At 43.0% G+C, this 22393-nt stretch overlaps 1 protein-coding gene across 1 annotated transcript in view; it reads left to right on the forward strand.

Moving 5' to 3' along the window:
- Positions 1–20036, forward strand: part of LOC104076888 (lipoma-preferred partner homolog) — a gene marked incomplete at its 5' end in the record, with an annotated part of 71279 nt that extends 51243 nt beyond the window's left edge. The window contains 3 exons of the mRNA XM_009577906.1: positions 14694–14872; positions 17982–18102; positions 19908–20036. Of these exons, the coding sequence (XP_009576201.1) occupies positions 14694–14872; positions 17982–18102; positions 19908–20036 (429 nt within the window). The remainder of the gene's footprint in view (positions 1–14693; positions 14873–17981; positions 18103–19907) is intronic.
- Positions 20037–22393: the final 2357 nt, after the last annotated feature.

The following is a 22393-nucleotide window of genomic DNA, read 5'->3' on the forward strand; positions in this document are numbered from 1 at the left end:
GTGGAATCCCCTATCTAGGCGTCTGTCCATCCCTTAAAAAGACACTGAAAGACTGAAGAAGGTAGATAAAAGAGCCAAAGGTGGGAGAGAAAAAAAAAACTTTAAAGTGAGTTCAGACAGTTCAGCTTTGCAGAGGTGGTGTGATGTAATGTATAAGGTGAAGTACTGGCTAATACAGAAACTTTAATAGTGGTGAAAGGCAGAACAAAGGTGGAAGCAGTAGCCAAACACACTTGCAGTAGAAATGAGACAAATACTTTAACAGTATGACTGGTTACCACTGGAACAAAAGACTGGTAAGCGATAAGTCTTCATCTCTTGATGTCGTCAGACTAGGCCTGGACACTGTCATGGAAGTCCTGATTTAGTCAAACCTCTAAAGCACTAAATATCATAAGGGGATCAGCTGCCAGGGATTCTGCACAGAAAAAATGCTGTGATAGCGCCAAGGACCTCACAAACTGTGGATTTGGGGGAGGAGGGGTGGTACCTCGTTTTGTTTTCTTTTTGTCACGTTCCCAAAAGAGAGCAGAGAGCCCAGGCATGGTGGGAAGATGGGAAGCATGCACGTCGTATGTTGGCAAGGTCCCTGTGTCCCGTATATGGCACTAGCTAACACATTCCTCCTGTTAGACCAGTGCCATGGCAGGTCCAGATGTCAGTAAGTCTAGCTGATAGCACTGAAGAATGATGATTTATGGCCACTGGAGATTTTTTGCCTTTGTTCAAGGAGCAAAAGAAAAGCACTTAGAGGTGGTGCTTGGGGTGGTCAGCCGTTTAGGTCAGAAGAGGTAAAAGCTGGTGTTTACAAAAATTGGCCTTTTTTCTAGCCATCTTGTGGTTTGTCTTCTCCGCGAGAGACTATGGGCTGCTTTGTTTGGTTTTGTTTTTCCAAGATGCTGAACATACCCCAACTCAAGCTGCAGGCATAGAGCGTCTTTAAGAAAAGGCGGTTTGAATTAACTACCCTAAAATATAGAACACCCCATCCCTGAGGACACATTTCAGTGTGTGACTGTGAGCGATTGGTAGTTAAAAGGACGGTTGTACCCAAAGTGAATTAATTCACACATCAGGGCCTGAAAAGATCAGCTCTACACCCAGCTGTAGTCCTAGGAATGCCAGGCAAACAGGCTAGTTTAAAGTGCATGGAAGCAGGAGAATTAAATTGGAAAGACAGGTCTTTGGTGTCCAGGCAGTATTTTCTCACCAGCAGATCTCAAAACACTTCCCAAAGCCTGGTAAGAACAAGGATATATGGGGTCAGATGAACCCTGGAGTGAGTGCCTGGTTTTCAGTCACGCATTCCAGATCTCAGCTCAAATATTTTTGTGTTGGGTTTCTTTCAGAAAAGTACAGAAAGACCCTGGAGCCAGAAATACTGTATAAAACACGCAGGATAATTAGCAACCTCCTGGAAACATATGCAACTTTAATAAAATGTAAACTCCAGTTCCTTCCCACAGGTGGAGTCCAGCAGTACTGTAGGCAATATGCACAATTAAGCTATTTTTATGCCTCTTCATCTAAAAATGTGAGTGTTAAAACATATGTAGGTAAAGCAAATGGAAAGCTTAAACTTGCCTGTGCGCCATGCTCGTTTGAACTTGCTGCATTAGCTCTGCAAAAAGCCTGGATCGCTGCTGAAGAGTGTACTCCAGCAACGATTTTGCAAAGAGAAATGTCTTCACCTACAAACCTGGCTTCTTAAAAAGCCCTATGACTTTGCAGCTCCAGAAGATATTGACTTTTCCTGCCAACCACAAAGGGGAATAAATGACTCTGGGAGGGCTCAAGTAATTATACAAAGTGCCTGGATCAACTTTTCCATGGGGATCCTGTAGCTACTGCTCTGATGGCTTAATAACGTGCTTCTGAAATGGCTGCTTTCCATTGCTGTTTCTCTCTGGGGCCAGATTTCCAGCAAGACTCCTTAGCTGCCCTTGCAGAACTGGCAGGAGGATGCTTGCTGGACTCGCGCTGCATGTGAAGGAGCCAACATTAACTTTTCCATAGGAAAACTTACAGGTAGGGCAGAGTTGGGCTATGCTGCCCCAGCAGCAAACCCGGAAAAAGAGGATGACTCAAAGTCCTAGATCACTTCCTTCCTCCCCACCCTTCACTGCCACTCCCTGTTCCTCTGTCCTTCTCCCTTGTCTCTTTGGAAGCTGGTGTGGCAGCGCATGCGGGGAGGGACCACTTTGCACAGTAGGGTAGTATGGTGCCAGCAACAAAATGTGTTTCTTTCATTAGGAGACCACCAGCACTGTCCATATTGCCTGCATTAGCTGGATCAATCAGGTACATAAGCCACGTGTTATTACCGGACTGTCTTGTGCCTTTGCACCTGGATCTGGTCCATAGTTAGAGCCTGATGAAGGATGGCCCTTCCTTCTGTTGTTCCTAGTAGGTCCATTAAATCAGCAGCTATGGAAAGATGTGGGCTATACCAGTTTTACTTTGCGTGAGCTGCTTGGCAAAAGGCGAGGGTCAGGTTACTTTGGGTGTTCAGATGTTCTTGCTGGGGAAATGGCAATTTCTGGTCTTCAGAAAGGAAAGTTGGAAGTAACTTGTATTAGGATGGAGATGAGCAATTCAGCAGTTACGTTAATGAGAAACAACCATTGGTGCAGGTGATCTGAGACCTTTTAAAAATACTGTGTGAAGTGCCAGAGCACGGTCTTTTCCACTGTTATGGAAAGAAAATCCCCATAACAGAATGGAACAGTTACAGAACAGAATGATCCTGGAATAATGTTATTTTTTCTCCTATATTCCATAACCACTGTGATTTCAGCCTGAGAGTCCATACACTGAGAAGATGCTATCGACTGGAGAATGGACACGTTACATAATATCTATTATACATTCAGTGTGTTTATATAAATGCACATTTCTTATGTAACTGTGTCATTAGGAAAACAGTGAGGTTGGACAAGTTGGTTTTTCCTTCCGTTGCTGCTCCGTTTTGCTTGTTGATTCTCGAGTGCTGTCACAAGGCTGTGGAGTTTGTGTTACTGCTGTGTGTGCCCAAGTGAATATCTTCTTCTTTTCAAAAGCTCCATTCACGTTTGGGTTTTGATGGTTTTTCTCAACTGTTGTTTCTTTTTTTAAAATGTAATATTTGGCTGAGAGCCTTTGGTGTTGCTTTCACAAACTCGGGAGTAATCTGGTTAGTGTATATTAGGGACTGACAGTTAGTTGACTAGCACAGTGTTCAGTGGCTGTGCTTTTCAACTTTAAATAACATTCAGGACAGCCTTCTCAAGTGATGTAAAAGACCTGGTAAAGAAATGCCAACTGTCAGCTTGATTTTCAGTCTGTTCTGCTCTGACATAAACCTTCCCGACAGCTCAGACCAGTGTCCTTCATATTCCAAACTAATGCAAAATTTCTTGTGGTGATGAAAGGGAAAGAAATGACTTTAGAGTGAAGGCTTCCTGCTCTGAACATCCTTGACTAACCCTGCTGACACCAGAGAATTACCACCTACTCAGACATGCCCATCTGCTCTTGATGGCAACTCTGAGTCCAAGACACTTTTATTTGCATTCTAATGGTTTTGCCATCCAAGACCTCTGTATCCAAGTCTCCATGTTGTCTGTCCAAAATAAGAAAACTTCTTTTTGTCATAAGGAACCTTAATTTTTCTAGTTTGAGAGCAAAAGAACAGTGCCAAGAGGTTAAATCAACTGGGCAGGCAATTGTGTTGCAAGGCATCTTCTGCTCAACAGTCCCACCACAGTGTCTTGAACAGAAAAGTAGCCCAAAGCTTCTGGTTTACTTTTCACACATCATTCCAAGAAGGGTCTGATGTATAGTGCAGGTATCAGTTTGTAAGGTTGGAAGGAATAATGTGTCATCCTTTTTCTCCCAACTGTACGTTGAGCTGAGTTCTAGCAGAAGCACCCTCGGAGGTGGGCTGGCGGTGCAGAGGGGCTGATGTAAATCTTCTCTATCTTTCTGTGGATGAGATCATCTCATGGTGGAGGAAGGCAGGTGATGGATGGGTTCTCAGGGTGGCACATCAGTCTTCAGCTAGAAAGCAGATGGATTTTCACTTTTCTCGCGTCGCACTTGACTTCGCTGGGAAGTTCTCTTATCTGTGCCACGCCTTGTCTGGATTCTTCTTATATAGCTGTCTCCATTTTCCCTTTTTGTATCCCTTCCTTCTTTGTCACTCTTATCTCAGCAGGTGGCTCAAACTTGCTTCTTCAGACCAGGAACTGAAGCAAGCATCCAGGTCATCTGAATGAAAAGAATAGGGTTGTCATTGCATCTAAAAATAATCCCAATACCTGCTAGGTGATATATTTGGCCCTGGACTTACTCAGCAGCCTGCATTTGTTTCCAATTAGAGTCTGACTCTAGATAGAAGAATGGGTGTAGCTCCAGGGGGATAACTTGGTTCAAGCCTCTGAAGAAATCCTGCCCCGTCCCCCCACCCCCAAAAAAAAAAAAAAAAAAAATCCTGGTCTTGGTATAGAGGGGAAAGAGGACATTGCCTCGCTGGGATACAATGCCCCTTTCTTACATTGACTCACTAAATTCTGCTTTCTGTTATCCTTGACAGTGGCCAGTGGTGGTTGCCTGTGGTCCCTGCCCAGTGTTTTTCCAAAGTCTTCAAAATATGCATTTCGCTTCAGGAAATAAGAAACTACCTTTTCCCCTCACTTTGGAAGGACTACAGAGCGCCCACAAAGGTTTCAGCCCTCGAATTCCAGGCACAGATAAGTCTCCCATTGCCCTAAAGGCTCCAACGCGTTCTCCTCACATTAGGGACTTAAATGTATTTGGCAACTCTTTAAGAAACACAGCAGGGATTTGGGAGAATCATATTGTCACTATCAGTTTAGGTAGCAGCAGCATCATCCAAGTGCTGTGAGAGTTTTGGGGTTTTTTTCCAAGTTTTATACTGGATTACGTTATCTATTAAAAGCAGCTATTTTTATGCTGAACTGTTGCCATGACCTGTATTTCACAACTTGCACGTACACACTGAAAAATTATCTTGCATTCAAAAGGTGTTTCAGTGAAAGCTCCATGAAATTCTGTGCAAAATCTCATTACCTTCTTGCTTGTTTTTTGGTTTGGATCGGTTTGGGGAGTTGTTTATTACTTGGTAGTTCTAGGTGCCAACTTGACCTGTCTTCTGTCAGAGCATCACAGGCTTCCCAATACCTTACTAAACCCACTCCACAGATAATGTGAAGCACAGAGGTGGAAAATGAAATGAAACTCTTGGAAAGAGTCACTGGTGAACCCAAGGATAGAAGCTAGGTATCCTTAGTTTCCACTGCTCTGTCCCTGCCACTAGAAAACATGACTTTCTCTTGTGACTTGTATGAGAGATACATGAGAAGCTTTGCATTCTCTTTGCTTGAGCAATTTAGGTGGTAAGAGGGAGCTGTTAAACTGATATTCAGCTGAAATATTTAACTATTTAACCTTTGGTAGCTATTAGAAGCAACTTAGAGCTGCCTTTATCTGTGACTTGAAATAACCAGGGGGAGATGAGTTGTGTGCCTTTCCTTGTGGCTTAGAGAGATGAGGTTTTTTTTTATTCTTGAGGAGTGAAGGGGAAGGATTCTGCCTTTTTTGTTGTACAAACTTTAGAAATACCCAAACTCTCAAGTAGTAACCTTGTCTTTTCCCTTGGTTTCTCCAGGAAATCTCTCTTGGAGAGCACAGGAGGCATAAAATGCCACCTTTAAACAGGCTGTAGTTAAAAGGCTGGTGGTGTTTAATCTGTAACTGAAAAAAACTCATCTTTGCTGGCTGCTAGTTTATTGACAGAGTTTCCAACTAAAATTTTATTTCCATGTTAATCAGCAAGATTCCATTTTCTTGATGGTTTTTATGTCACAAATTCTTGCACTGCTCGGACAGTCCTTCAGGAAAAGCATGGCAGGCGAGAATTCATTTCTAATGTAAAAATACGGAGAAAGAGGAGGGTGAGGGGAACTATAAATAACCACTGAAATGTCACAGAGTCAGTCATTTTTTCCTCCGCAAGTCAGCTTTAGCAGTTAAGGTCAAGATAACATTTCCATGTCAATGGTCAGTTACATCAAAATTCTAAAACAGGAAGATTGAACGGAATTTTGGATTTTTTTTCTTGTATTCTGCCCAGATTTGACCAATTTATAGTCTCTTCGATCTGCCAGCTATGAGTTCCAGTGTTATTTTGGTTAAGCTCTTTGCCAGAGTGGCAAGCTTGGATTGGAGCATCAGGTTTATTAAAGGCTATGAAATTAAATTCTCTACCAAAAGGAAAGAAAAAAAGCCCACTTCTTGCCGATAGTCACTTCTTTGTATTTCCTTTGATGTGGTTCAGTTAGACTTGAATTTTAGCCTAACAATTTGCTACACAATTTTGTTTTGTTTTCACAAAGTTCTAATCAGTTTAAACTGCAAGTGGTTTGAAATGCCTCTCTAACAGCTTCCTCGGCGTTGCTAATTAAGCTTGAAATCTCTGTGTTGTCCACAATTGTATCTAAACAAGGAGCAGAGTGTATCTGCTCACTGTTAGCCACATCTCCCAGCTGCATATAATTCTGCTGCCTGTGCAGAAAGTAATCACAGCAGGACAGATCCTTCCGTCCTTATTTAGGCAAAACTCCCAGGGTGGCATACAAGGTCAGGCACATCATGTGTTGAGGGAATAGATGGATTTGATGGTGTAAGGCAAGCAGTACAACATGTATAGCACAAAAGCTGGAAGCGCTTGGGCATAGGGAACAGCTCTGCTTTATCTGCCAGAGCACTCTGTACCACGGAGCCCTGAGTTATGATTATGGCTTGTAGGTGCTCTCTCCTGACATGTGGGTGTTAATAATAGGTAAAAGCGCAGGCTATCAAAACCTGCAATGTATTCCCCCTGTCCCTTAGGAGAAAAGCTAATAGAATATCATAGTTTTTAAAACTACCAAGGTTCACTCCAGTGGAAATAAAGAGTCCTAACAAATCCTCGAACCCATCTTTTCTGCAGTCGGTAAAGCCGGCGGATTATTTATCTCTAGGTAGCGACCCCAGAGGTATGAAGCAATACTAATCTTCTGAGGCATGGCTGCCGTTGTGTGACGGGGTCCGGGGATTTCAGCGGTAGCTCTGTGCCAGTTTGCCTGAGCTGCAGAAGCCTCGAAGAAACTGTTTACCTCTGGCGTTCTGAGAGGGATTCTGAGGGATTTCCTTCAAATTAGAAATCTTTGAAAATCAGCGTCTTGCGCCAGGCGTTGTATTACGCAACAGTTTGGAACGAGGGCCAAAGGTCTGGTCATGAGCTCAGGATCTCCTTGTATTGAAGAAATCAGAGATGGAAACTGTCTTATCAGATCATCCCTCCCTGCCAAGGCAGGCTCATCTCCTGGGCTCCACTGGTGTTGCTGTGCTGTACAGATGCTCATCTCTCCAGCGCTCCAAAAGCCTGCCCCAGCTTAGTGGTTGGATGTTTTCTGGACCAGATGCAGTCCTGGTGTAGTGTGACCGACTTCACATAGTTATACTGGGGTTCATACCTGGTGTGTGCTGTGGTTGGCGGTACTAACAGCGAGCATGAGCTGTGTGCACCAAAATACACTATGCACTGTTTTGATTTTGTGTTGAATGTGCAGCTCCTCACAAACAAGATGCGAGAAGGTTTGGAAATGCACCTCCACCAGAAGGAAAATTACTGAAGGAACAGGAGTTGATTACCAAGACATACAGCAATGTCCTTTTACGTAGTAGTTGCAAAGGATGCTTTCAATTGCTTAGCTTACTGTAGTATTATGTGTGAATATCATTATTGTTGTTGAAAAAATTTCATAGGCATAGACTTTTCTTATTCTTCATGCTTTTTTAAAGTCACCTGTGAGTTAGGAGCATTTCCCCAGTATTAAAATTTTTTCTCCTGCAAATTGCTGTAGTCACATTGAAGTACTCAGAGTAACAGCTCAGATGCTGTTCCGCAGTACTGCACCTCCCAAAGTCAGACCTTGTTGACTTTTGAGGTGTGTGCAGTTGTTATAGATTAAAAAAAAAAAAAAAGTTGTTGCTGTTAAAAATACCTTGTTTCCATAAAGTAACCACTTGGGCACACAAACTACTCTGCAAGTATTTATCAAACCTAATAGCATCCAGTTTCTCACTGGAATATGCAATTTTTACAGCCATTTTATTTACAGGCAAACTGAGGTGCAGAGCATGGGAATGTTTTGTCTCTGACAGTTACTTGGTTGAAAAGCTAGAAGTAAAATTCAGGCATTTTATCTTCCAGCCCACCAGTTTAGAGAATGAATACCTCATTTGTTACATTCGTAAGCACTCCTGTTTTAAAGTGACAAAGATCACAGTGTTGTCAGAGCAAGGAATGTACACAAGATGAGTAGGTTTGAGTGCCAGAAAGTAGTTAAGTAATTTCAAACATCAGGCTTCTTGTGGATTTTTAGCTGGAAGGAGTCAGTGTGATTGTGGTTGGACATTGAGCCTAATGCAGAGCAGATCATATAACCCTGATGTTCCTTCATCACTCTCAACTTGGTGGTACTAGAGGTGGACGTGGGTCTTATCTAAACTGGCACTGAGCAAGAGAGAAGTCACCCTGTCCCTGCCTGTGCTGTTCCAAACATTAATTATGTTCACCATTAAAAATACACACCTTTCTCCAGGTAGTATGGCCAGCTCATGTGCCTGCCAGATCCAGCAGCTTTTTCTAGGTTTCCTCTCCAGCCTTTGGTATGCTCAGACAATGCCAAAGCCACCCCTTAGCCTTCACTTGATAAGACAGCTATCTTAAGGAGCAAATGGAGCTCTTTCCTCCTCTTATTGTAGAGCATATTCTGACATCTGCATATCATTTGTGAAGCATTTCTCAAGCCCTGTTCCATTTTCATTATGGCGTTTATGTTATTGCACGTTTGTGGACTCAGTTGCATGTCATTGTCATCTTTGCTACTAACATAAGCCATAAAATATATCTAGTCTTTCTCTAATAGTTACAGGGCAAGGGGGACTCCTTCACCCTGTATGCTGAGAGGAGACTGCCAGATTCACCTCCAGCTGCTCTGAATCCAAAAATACAAAGCCGAATTAGGTTTTCCTGACAAGAAAAGCAGATTCCAGCAGAGGGGAAGCATGCCAGCCGTGGTATTGCTACTGTGCTGGGAAAGGCACTAAAACCTGAGCTGAATGGAAGAACTATTTGAAAGCCACTGAATACAGCAACCTCCACGGCCTGAGTCTACACTATGCAGTTGATAGCTGTACGCCCAGCTCAGGTCCACATCATGCTGGTAATGTTGCAGGGATGCCAGTGTAATTTATTCCAGTATCTTCCCTCCTTTCTCCCAGCAAAACAAGCTATACCAGCTAAAGAGCATACCAGTGTGTCTGAATTAGGGGGTTTTGCCAGGATATTTTGGGCTGTCAGGGGTCACATCTCTTGCCCCAACACACTGACACAGCTATGGCAATGTGGCCTGAACATCAGAGAATTGGCCAAGGTGCTTCCTCAGGGCTCCCCCTTGCTGGACCTACCCCTCGGAGAGCAGCAGGAAGAGAAGGAAAGTGTCACCCGCAGCTAATAATATGTCCAGCTGGTCAAGCTAAGTGAGAAAGTTTAACTCGCACATGTCCAAATTCTCTCCTCAAATATGGAGGAAGGAATGTCATGCTGGCCATTAGTGAATTAAATGTTGTGTTTGCCAAGATTTACCCATCTGTGGAGATAGCAATTGGGGATGGCTGGGGATTTTAAGGGGGGAAATCGGGTCTTGGATTTTCCTTTTCTAGAAATAATGCCAAAAAAAAAAGGTTTTGAAAGTGTTGAAATTACATCTTGACACTTAACCCCTCCACCAATGTCTGCTTTATATTTAATTTATAATCCAACTATGTATTTGCAGACCTAAAACCTAAATGAAACCATTTGAAGTGCAGTGTTTCAATTGACCTGATCTAATTTGGGGTTTATAAATTCACCAGACTTCTTGAGATTAAAGTGTTCTGTCTTCACTTAAGTATGGAAACATTTTCAAGCCTCAGAAATTATCCCACAATGGGGAAAATGTCTCCTGCTCTGCTCTCCTCGCAGTCTGAGGAAATGAAGGACGGAGTCACAAGATTTAAAGCAATTCACTTACCGCACTTTACTAAGTTACAATTCAACTACAGTAGTTGACCATGTGCCTGTTTTTAGCACAACAGTCACTTTTGATTCCCGCAGCTAATACCATCTCCTCTGCGCAGTCACTCCAAAAAATGTATTTCTTCTGCAGTGCTCACAGAAAGTGAGTTCATATCCCAGTGCATGAGTTGCCAATGTAATTTATTCCAGCAACTTCCCTCTTCTCTTCCAGCAAAATAAGCTATACCATGCTCGTGTCCCTGTGCATGAGCTCTTCTTGGTCTGCTGTTCAGAGTGCAGGAGAGATTATTTATGTTCATTAGAGCTCCGGATGAATTGCCGGTACATAAGAAGCAATGACTATTCTCTGTGTGGCTTTTCTTCTGCATTCATTGCTAGGTCATTGTGGGAGGGTCCTTGTGCTGCACTATATTGTGGGTTACTGCTGTCACCCCAAATTTGGTTATGAGGGGTTATAATCTACAGCGTTAGGGAAGCAGGATGAGCTGCAGTCCACAGGCTGTCACTGCAGTTCTGCTCCCCGAAGTTGTTTGCCAGCTGTCCATCTGGGATGTGAAGTTTTCAGGAGGGGATTCAACCACTTCCCACTTCCAGTCTTCAATGGCTCTTGCACCCCAGAAGTCTTTCCCAGCAGTTTGGATTTTCACTTTGTGTCCCATGTTTAAACCTACCATCTGCAACTCCCTTTGGCTTTCTGTGGTTTCTGAAGGGCCAAGTATTGCTGTAGGGAGGCCCTCAAACAACTCCCTGTCAGATACTTTTTCCCAAACAGCTTGTTCCCACTTTGCTGCTGATTGTGCTGTACATGTTTAAGTCTCTTAGTTTTTACTTACAAGCTGATGCTTGATGTCCTCATTTCAGTTGTTCTTTGCTTGGGTTTTAGTGTATCTTTGCTTGGGGTTATTTTTCTTACTAATATATTAGGGTGTCTTATTCTCCCCAGGTGAGATTCTTTTTCTTTGCCATGGATAAACAGTTCTGCCCTCAAGAGATGTGGACCCAGACTCAGCCTTTATCATTGGGCCAACCTTCCATTTAGAAATGGATGGTTCCTTCCCCATCCTTTTCAAACCCAAAAAATTAGTTGGATTTGGAGACCCAAGTGTCTCCAAAAAAGAAGGGCACTCCCTGCCTCTTAGCCAAAAACATGAGAAAAGGATGGTAAACTTTCCCCTTAGCCCATGCTGGATTTGTGGTCCATATTCTTATGACATGAATTTGACCACAGCCCTAGGTCTGATATTTCCTAGCTGGTTCTTATCTTTCTTCTCTGTGCCTTGCTTTGGCCCTCTCTGTAGCTCATCAGATGCACTCATCCCTACCTGTTGATTACAGAGAGGGCTGGCAACAGGTAGCTTAGGAGAAAAGAAGAAAAACAGGGTTGTTAGGTTTTTTTCTTCATCTTGTTTGGCTTTCTGAATGCCTGAAAGCTCCAGGAGGTGCTAGGAGAGTTAGCTAAACTGTGAAAGAGAGTAAAATCAAGAAGCCAAACTTACAATCCTACAGAGATGCTATTCCCATAATGTGCAGAAATACCTTTGTGCAGGTTGTTAGCTGCTGGGGCAGCATTTAGGCATGTGGGATAACCTGATTAAAGAATCAAAAAAAAACCCTGTTAGCTTCACAGGCCAAATCCTTCCTTACAGCAACCTGATGTCAAATGGGTGTGAATCAAGGAAGCTTTCCCTTTGGCATCTTCTGGTAACACCTTGAAGAGAAGGGTCTGAGCCAGGGTTCTAGCAAGGAAAGAGGCTTAAGCAAATACACTCCCAGACAGGGAATGAGCTGGAGTCTGCAACTAATGACTTTGTTTTTCCTCACTGGTACAGCTTCATCAAAAGATTTCATCCTTTTCATCAAAAGAAATTTCTCAGGTCTGATTTTCAGGTTGTATAGAAGGTTTAATCAGGAGCTGGTTAATTTAAAACGCTTGTCTGTCTTAGCTGCGAGAATGTCAAACAGTGTGACTGAGCTGAGATTTGGGAGCAGAAGATGTGTTTGCTGAAAGCATAATCCAGAAGCATGATTACCTGCTGTCCTGGTCACTGCAACACTTCCACCAAAGTCAGCATTAACACGAGATGTCAGACAAGATGATTGTAATGATTCCTTGTGGTCTTAAACTCTATGTGTCTGAAATGTGTGAGTAGGAGTTGCATCAGATCAGTAGTGAGAGCATTTCCAGGCCACACAGTTTGGCGTTAGATCCCTTTGCAGAGTGGGTTGCAGCTGCAGGCTTCTGCTCTGTTCACAGTACCAGGTAGGCTGTGCTCAGTTTTGCTGTCTGGAGTGCTGTTATATAGGCTGTCGTAGCAGACCAGGGGCACTGCTTAGCAGATCAGCCCCCAAGTGTAGGTAAGCCATGAAACTCCTGGCCATGTTGTGAGTGCTCAATGTTTATCAGAATTCAAAAAGCAATCAGGAAAGTTCACGGGAGAAACATCCACTTGAGGCAAAGTACAGAGGAGACGAGCTCTGGCTCAGGAAGTCCCTAAGCCAGAAATTGCTGGAGGCTGGGAGCGTATCCTAAGGAATTGCTGTGTTTTGCTTGCCCTGTTCTCATACCTTGGCCTCCGTTGTTGGCAACTGTTGGAAACGAAGCAAGCAGTGACTTGGTGAGGCAAACACTCTGTACCTGCGCATATACAGAAGTTGTTATAGAAAATGCCTTATGGGTGGCACAATCTTTCATTGGTATCTGCAGCTATGCTGCATTCATTCCTTGGCAATACAGAGAACAGCATGGATACAGACTGAGATGATGTGATCTGCTTATGCAAAGCAAAATGGTAAATTTGCCAGGTTATTTCTCCAAGGAGAAAATTATTGACCTTGCTTTTTCTGGCATACCAGCTACTGTTATAATGATGATGATGGTGACAGCAACCAGACAGAAAGGCCAGCAATAATTCTTTCCTGCCCATTATTACAAGGCATAAAGCAAAATCCAGTCTGAAACCAACGCTAGTCTGGCTGTGCTCTCTTTACAAATGTGTGAGGCAGTTCTCATATGGGTTGAAATTCAGGACTTTTCATATCGACCTTTCTAAAAACAACCCTTTTGATCTGATACGAACCTGTGTATTTCTGTGTTTGTACCTTACCAGCGATTTGCAGCCCAGAGATAACGTCCGATAGCAAATATGTGAGTGTAGAAGTAACCTCTCTGAGCTCCTGGGTGATTCATCTCCTGACAATACATTTTGGCTGCAAATGTAAGGGCTGGATCTTGCCCCTGAGAATATTGGCTCAAAGAAGCAATAACAATGCGGTCAGTCAAAGCACTACTTTCCCTGGGAATTTTGTTGCATGAGGAAGCAGAAGAACTTTAGCCTTCCTGTGTTTGTCAACATGATCTGCCTTCCAGCAGCTTTTTATATTTCTGTCCCATTAGATTTTTTCCTTTCCTTTTTTCCTCCTTCTTATTCCTCTCTATCTTAATCATAATCAATATTGTAATCATAGACTTTCTACCTCATCCAAGATTCAAACATTGGTTGATAACATTATTTGATAACTCCAGATGCATCAAGCAGGAGTAGTAGGTGAAGTTTGCTTTCCTAAAGTCCAGTGAAATGACCCAAATCATTGCCACAGATTTATTGTTTGCATCTATGTGGGTTGCACCCTCCATTCGTGGCATGTGTCTTTAAGGTGCTTGGTTTGAAAGGGTAAGTTGCACAGTTGGTATCAGAAGAGCTAGTGTGGCTCACAGACAACCATCTGAAGCGAAATTATCTTGGTGTTTCTATAACTAACTGCAAGGGTGAGTGAGGGTTGAAATGAGATGAATTATTCAATGGACCCCACTTGAAAGGTGGGGGTTTTTTTTGGCTCCAGCGCTTCAGGAGCAGACCAATATGTAAAACCTGTGCTGCAAGGATCATGGCCTTACAGCTGGCATTTCAGTCATTATCTCAAACATCGTGGGCCAGAGATAAATGAACAGTTTAAGTCATCCTGAACTCCTGTCCTTGCGATGCTTTCATTGCAGACACTGCTTTGTTCTCTCCCCAGACTCAACAGCAGTCTCTGTGGTGGGAGAGGAAGATCAAGATTTTCTTATAAGGCAGATAAAGATCCTTTATGGGAGCTGCATTGGCAGAGCAGTTGCGGGGTCTCTGCGTAGCCCCAGGAGTTTGAGCTTCAGCTTTGCACTGCACGTTGTGGAGGTTGTCTCTAATCAACTCAGCTGCAAAAGGTCATTCAGACTGGGCAGTCCAGAGGCAAAAACCCAGGAGTGCAGGCTGCATAACTCCTTCATGTGCTCTTGGCTACAGAAGTTGTGATGTCTCAGATACAGCCACCTGATGGGCCATCTCTGATCATTTATCAGAGCTGCTGAGAGAAGCCTCTGGTTTGCGTTCTCACACTATACTAAAGACTTGACCCAGGCCCTGTGCTGTTATCATAGTCTTTGTTGACCGTACTGTGCTTATCTAGAAGAAATGAAAAGAAAGTACCCAAAGCTTCTAAAGTAGGTCAGCAGCAGCCTCCAATCCAACTGACCTTTGTAAATGTCCTGCTGAGATGGTGCTCACATCTGTTGTGTATGTTTTGTTTGCAGAACACGCTGGAGCAATGCAGTGTCTGCGCAAAGCCCATCATGGAGAGGATCCTCCGAGCCACTGGGAAGGCCTACCATCCCCACTGCTTCACCTGCGTGATGTGCCATCGCAGTCTGGATGGGATCCCCTTCACCGTGGATGCCGGTGGGAACATCCACTGCATCGAGGATTTCCATAAGTATGGCCCAAGCTGCTCTCAGTGGCTTTGCTTACTGTCTTTCTCTTTTGTCCCTAAAAATCCTCCTTTTTTATTGTCAGTGTCCAAAAAGATCTGAACCCTCTACCACTTCCTCTCAGAGCTCTTAAATAGTAGGCAGAGCTTTGCTCCAAGCAGGCACACCATGGCATACAAGACAAATTGTTCAGGGGCCAGTGCTGCTTGATCTCAGTTTTGCTTAGATGTGAATTTATGGATAACCTCCATTTTAAATGCTCTGCATTCCCCCCGCCTTCCCCTGCACTCAGCATGTGCACGTTTCTCCTCACTGCCTGTACCTGTGCTTTCACATCAGCATCTCCCCCCTTCTTCCACTGAGCAATTAAGAGAAGTCCTGTACTGTTGCACTCTGCAGGTGTTTGCTTACCGGCTAGAGGGATCTAGGTGGCCACAGGATGCTCTCAGCTCCTCTTGTTTCTAGTTGCTAATTAGCTTTTTAAAGCTGCTAAAAATATAGCCGTGGTAATAATTTATAGTGAAACTGCTATTTAAAGTAAGTTGAAAGGTATAGTTGCAAGTAGTTTCTGTCACTGCCATGCTACCACCCCCATCATCACAACTAATCTAGGGAGGACAGGTAGATATAATCAGAGCACAAATGTTTCCCCTGTATGGAAAAGATAGACGCATTACACCCCTCAATTAAAAGAGGAAATCAATACTGACAAATGTGAGTTTACATCTCAACCATTTATCTCTTAATTTCTAAGGGGGTAGACTTAATTACAGCCTCGTGACATCAATGTGTGGGCCTGAAAGCTCGAAGAAGCAGGTTGACTTGACAGAAAGGGAAGCAGCCATGATCAACCAGCATGTTAAGATCCAATGTGAGGATGTTCCCTGTAGCTCAGATAGGCTGGGTTAATTGGCAGCTGCTGTGTTGCCTTGCTTTTCTGTGCCAGCAGTTGCATGTAAGGTAAAACTTGGTCCTGAGCACAGGCCCAACAGAAGGCTTACACACTACTTGGGCTCCTGAAGGGTTTCCCTCACACCCACTTACAATTTGGAGACTGCTCCTTCCCCAAGCCCCACAGGCCAAGGGCTCACAAGCCTTCAGGAGGAAGGTTGGAAGCAAGAGCTGATGTCCCATGTTGAAGTCTTTTGGCAGTGACTGGATGCGGACCTCAGGGCTCTGAGAGTGGGAAGTGGGAGGCTGTCAATCCAAGGAAAGGATGCAAAAATCGTTGAGTGAAAGATTGAGGGGAAGATGACGGGAATAGCGTGAGACCTAATGTGACGCTCAGAATGTCTTTGGGCAACCACACGTTTAGCAGCACTTCAGCCAGCCCAGTTTTAATTGATCAGGGATGACATATCCTCCTGGTCTGGAGGTCGAGTGCTCTACATCTTCTACCTCCTCCTGATAACAACACTGTACCTGATGCTCACGCTGTTGCTTAGCTATCCTCTGAGCTTGGGCCCCACAGTAGCACATCCATATCCCCTGAAATCTGCAGGAGTCATCTCTGGGTCCTGGGAGTTAATATTTGGCTCATAATGAGTTACCCACAGTGGCCTGGACAGAGAAATGTCTAAGTATTTTTAAGCACCACATTTGAGCTAAATGGCACAAGGAAGCGCCTGCATGAAGCAGCATATAATTAACTGCGATTACAGTTCCGGTCATATCATGATCCATTTAAGTTATTTTTCAGAGCACTTGCTATAGCCACTGTTTAATTCATTTTTTCGTTAGGTTGCAGCTACACAGACATCTTTCATCTGCTGGCAGTGAAATTGATACTTTTCTTTACTCCTAGCACAGATAGACTTTTTTTTCCTTTTCTAAGCTAGTTAATTCTGAGGTGGTTCAGTGACAGTCTGGGTGGCAGAGTCAATCTTTCCTAGGCATTTCAGAAGAGAAGGGCCTTTGATCTCCTCGTGTTCTGATGTTTGCTGTAAGCATTGCCCTCTGTCATTCCATAGCCTGTGACCCCGGCTCTCATTACATGGCAGCAGATTTTGTAGGTACAAGTTTCTTTTTTTTGTGGGTAGAATTTGCAGCCAGGGAATTGGTACCCATCGGTTTTGAACCAAAGCAGCAAATAATGATTCTAAATGTTCTCAAGCATCTCTACCTGCCTGGGAGCAGAGATGGCCACTTCTCATGGGCAACTGGGGAAAGCAAAACCAGAGCTAATACAGAACATATGTGAATTAGCCAGAAGGGCATACGATGGGCAATATAAGGGGAAGAAGAAAGGTCTGTGCTCCTCTTGATCTCTGAGCTGACTAAGCCAGCTGATTCAAGCCAGTCCCTTCACACAGTGAGTGATTGTCACCATACAACTCTGACTCAGGCTGACTGTGGAAGAGAGAGTGTTGGTGTCTCTGCACACACACCTGTTCCCTTTTAAGCCTGGGCAACCTACTAATGGCTAACTCAGAGCTGGTTTTAGCTAGAAAACGCAGCTAGTCAGAATTGCCCTTATGCTTCTTGTTTGAGAGTGAGCACAGCCAGGAGCGTGCTCCTGTGTGCATAAGTGGGTAAGATGTCTCAAGTTTAAAATGGATGGGATAAACCTCAATAAATTAGTGTCGTGTAAGGCAAATCTTTTTACCATCTCTATTAAGACTTTTTACCTATTTGTTCTGAATTCCAATTTTTAATATTTTGCTATTTTCTTCAAGAGATGTTCTTGAAGCAGATCCTGGTCATCTTTCTAACCTTAGGAATTGCATGGACTTTCTTAGAGTTAGGCTGGGAGTTGAGCCTGATGGTTATGGCAGTGCAGAGGTGTTACGATCGTGGGTCATTCAACAGGCACTTTGGTTGTTAATTAGGGCAAGCAGAATACGCTTTGCTGCCTGTCAGATATTTTTGAAGTCCTCTCCCAATAGTCTGCAAAATGCTCTTTAATATTCTGCAAACCTGAAATTGCATTGTAAGACTAAAGTGCTCCTTCCTGTCTTCTTTCCAAGGAGGCAGCTGTGCAAAGCTGCAAACCGTGACATACGTGTACATATGTGTGTTTGTACAAATGCAGACATTTCTGGCTTGCTGGTGCAGTTAACAAAAACTTTTCACTCTGAGTTTGAGGATGACCGGGACTGTCTCTTCTTCCTTCAGGAAATTTGCACCGAGATGTTCAGTGTGTAAGGAGCCCATCATGCCGGCCCCAGGACAAGAGGAGACTGTACGTATTGTCGCCTTGGATCGTGACTTCCATGTCCAGTGCTACCGGTGTGAGGTTAGTATTCTAATCACGTGAAGGACAGAAAGCAAAGGTTGGCTTAATTTCATCACCGCCTCATGTTATACACACGACAGGCATACCCTATTGTAACACTGGCTCTACAATCAAATTACTTCACTGACTTCAGCATGCAAGGAATTTTTCCTCATTTATATCAGCACAAATGAAAAGAAAATCAGGTCCCTTGTTTATAACAGGTTCATTAGGAGAGCAAGAGAATGTGACTCAGGTAATTAGAGCTTAATATTTGAGAACATCATAAATTATAGCTTGGACACAAATGTTGCTCATGTTTATGTTCTTAAAATGAAAGCTAATGCATGTTAGAATTTGAGCAAGATAGTACAGGAAACTCAACATATGGCTCTGGGTTGAAGAATTTTAATGGACACATAAACATGATCATTCTTGTTTTGTGCAATGCTTTTTGTGCTACTTTCCTGTTCAGTTTCATAACGCACTTCATATAATTTTGATGGTAAGAATCTGAAGACAGAGAAGAAAAATCACCTTAAAGCAATTAACATGTGGGAACAGCTGTGTTAGGGAACCTTCAAGAATTCTTCAATGTAAGTGTTACTTGTTGGATAATACATCAGCCAGATGGCAGGGTAAGAAAATGAGACCAAATGTATTTCTTATCGCAGTTGCAGGTTTTAATAACTTTAACCGGAAAGAAGGATGGACTAAGGCTTAAAGGTCTAGGCTGAGACGTGAAGCATCTGATTCAGTTCTCAATCTGACCTTGGCTTCTAGGGTACATATCAGCCCATTACTTAGGCCCAGTTTTTTAAAGGCGCTGTGGCATTCCTACACTAAATTTTGTAAAGCCAATTCGTCATACAGCATGTCCCCATACTGCCTGCTGAGATACTTAGACTTCACGCACATGAATGTCAGAAGTAGATACAGTGGAGAGCCCAGGACACAGGCACTCACTTGGCCTTGATTTCCATGTGCCTCAACTACTCAAAAGGAACAACAACAATATTCTTTTTTCCACCACTTGCATGCCAGGTGTATTTACAAACACAGATTTATGATGAAGAGGCGTGGCCTCTAAGCAAGCCGTAATGCCCTCACCATAGTTCCATTAGCAGTCTTTGGCCAAGTGATTGCCTGATCACACTGTGAGGGATTATTCCTAACTTTCCTAGCAGGAATACTTAGCTCTATGTACTTAGAGGCTGAGGTCGCTGGAGCAGGTTTTGGGCCTTTTAGTGGGGTTTCCCTGTGCCTGTCTCAGTGACATCCTCCTTTCAGCCACAACCTTTTGGGCCAGTTTAAATACAAACACAGATGACAGTTCTGGTAAGGGGAGACAGGCAGGGAGTTTGCTTAGCTGTCACCCCTGGAATGGATGGTATAGCTTTGTGGCATTAACTCTTCCAAAGGAGATTACTTGTAGTCAGATATTGGTACCAAACTTCCTTCCCAGTGATGCTTCTTTATCCTTTTTTGCATTAATAAATACATGCTTAAGTTTGATGTTTTCTCCAATGCTAAAGACCTTTCCTTCCTCAGAAATGTGAAGGGAATAATCTCGTTTTATTTTCAATTGGATTAAATTCAGCAGCGAGCTTGGGAAACCATTTTCTCTGCAGCATTGTCTCTTATCAGGAAATGGCTTAATCATGAAAGACAATCACGTACCTCAGCTTCATGCTTTACGCTGACTCAGGCTGGATCCTGTTAAAAGGTGGAGAGTGAGGAGAGAATTTCTTTGACTAATAGATTCTTCAGTTAATCTTGCTCTTCTTTCGTATTTACTTTGCTCTTTCTGTCTGCTTATTTCCTAGGACTGTGGTGGCCTCCTGTCTGAAGGGGACAATCAGGGCTGTTACCCTCTGGACGGGCACATCCTTTGCAAGACCTGCAACTCTGCTCGGATCCAGGCTCTGACTGCCAAGGCCAGCACTGATCTCTGAGTATCAACTGTGACCCTCCCCAGGATGCCCATTTGGGGATATTGCACAAGCTTTGCATGATTTCTTTCCAGCCTAGGGTCTGAATCTCTGTTTTTAAAAAAAGTAAAACTGGAAGGCCTTGGAACAAGAGGGCAGTTCAAGAGGCCATGTTCAGACTGCCCATGACAGGCACCTGATTTAGACATGACTTTTCAGGAGGGTGGCAAGTGAGTCAGACCACCTGCTGTCTCTGCAGCTGATGGAGAGAAGTGGTCACAGCACCTAAGTTATCTGCCTGTAGAAGGAGGTCTGAACATGGTCCTAACTATACTTCTGTGTTTGATTCCTGTCTCTTAAGAAGTACATGAAGGTAGAAGGTGAAAGATGGCTGAGCTAGTTCTTTCTCCCAAGTTATTTTGAGAACCTGACCAGCTCTCATTGAAGTCATGGGGAGCTTCCCTTTGACTTTAATAGGATCTGGATCACCAGCAGAAGTAGCTCCACTGCCCTAGAAGGTGTTGAGAGCAGACCCAGCGCTCCTCTCATCACAACACAAACAATGCAATTTCAATTCTACTGCACCTAAGAGTGTAGCTGTGACTTTGTATCCTTGGGACACAGATTTGTTATCTATATCTTTTTTTTTTTCCTTAGGCCCTTACTTGTCTCCATTCCCTTCCAGTTCAATAGGGTTTTTTCTTTTTCTTACGAAATTATATTTTGCTATTGCATAAATTTATTCAGTAGTGATGCTTCCAATTCACAACGTATGAGTAATCACAGAAAGATGTGAGCTTGCACACACTATACACTACACACACACACACACACTACACACACACACATACAATATGCTTTTGATTTACCAGAGGTATAAGCCAATCATGTCCGTTGAGAAGGTCTTTTAAGGATGTGGGGCTGGAAAGACATTTTTTAAATCTCAGTGGTTTTAAAAAAAAAAAAAAAATTATTACATAGAACTGCAGTACAAAGCGATGCTCAAAAAAAAAAAAGTCTTATGCCACTTTCTCACACACCCCAATCTAGTGGAACCACTGGCAGTGTTGGTTTCTGGGTAGACATTTAAGCAATAGAGTCTTATTCCATCTCCTGTTTATTGCAATGGGAGGATTTTCCTTCAACTGTAACAGGGATTGAATCGAGCCTTGGGATATACATTTCTCTGGTGTTAACACGCGTGATCTGGAGTTCTCATTAAAAAAATTAAGGATCTTATTTCAACAACAGCAAAAAGGATCCTCCTAAGTACATGCTGTTGTTCAGTTTTAATCCTAAGAAAGCTAAAGAAGGTATTAAACCCTTCTCTATGCCATTCCAAAAAGTAAGCATTTTTCTTCCTCTTCCATTTTCATCCCAGCCACTCTCAACTTCTCTTTGGTGAAATCTCGTTGCAGAAGAGTGCTGGGCCAGCAGCAGCATTTTCATCTTTTGTCCAGAATTAATATGTATGCCAAGGTAAATAAAAGCTGTGCACAGATGATCTTTTTTTCTCGTGTTGGTGGGGGTTTTTTTTAGTTTGGTTAATTAAAAAAAAAAAAAAATTTAAAAAATTAGAAATCCACAGCATTCTGAGCAGCTATAATATTCTTGTTCATGAAACCCATAATAACTAAGGTGAAAATTACATAGTGAGGGAGTAATTTTCATATCACTGAATTGACATTAATATCTTATTTGCAGATGTAATCAAAGAAAATACCTTTCTTTGCACTTAACAAATTAAGAAGCAGAACTGAAACAGTTGCAGGCTGATTGACCATATAAGTGACAAACTGGCACTTTTCAAGAGTAAGTTACAAGAATTTTTTGTCATGCACCCACTGAAAACCAATAAGAATGTGGTGCTTTCATCTTTATTCTCTATAGTAGAAGCCTGATATAATTATACCCACTAATGCTAAAAAGAAAAGAAAAGTTAGATGAGCTAGACTGATAGGAAACAAAGACGAAAAATTGAGATACTCACTGCAGCTCCTGCAAATGGTGCATTTCCTTTCAGTTTAGCACTAACCTTTATGGAAGAGCACTGTGAAATTTAATAGCTTTAGCTATACAGTAAATTCAAATACAGAAATACCAGTCTGAAACCTCTGTTCCTTACACGGTTTACAGGTTGGCAAACTCCACCGGTGTTAGGGAAGATTCCCAAAATTCACAGCTCAGAATGAATCCTTCTTTGTAGAACGGAGGCATCGTTAAGCAAAAGAAATCGTTCTCTACCATAGTGGCTGTGCTGAAGCAGTTTGCCTTTTTATACTAGATTTCTGCCCTGGCCTTCAAGAATTTTCCTGCCTCAGATATAAACAGGGTTTTTTTGTTGTGTGTGTTTGTTTGTTTGTTTTTTGCACCGTGACTCC

Source organism: Fulmarus glacialis, unplaced genomic scaffold (assembly GCF_000690835.1).
Source record: "Fulmarus glacialis isolate BGI_N327 unplaced genomic scaffold, ASM69083v1 scaffold16505, whole genome shotgun sequence".
NCBI classification, from domain to species: Eukaryota; Metazoa; Chordata; class Aves; order Procellariiformes; family Procellariidae; genus Fulmarus; species Fulmarus glacialis.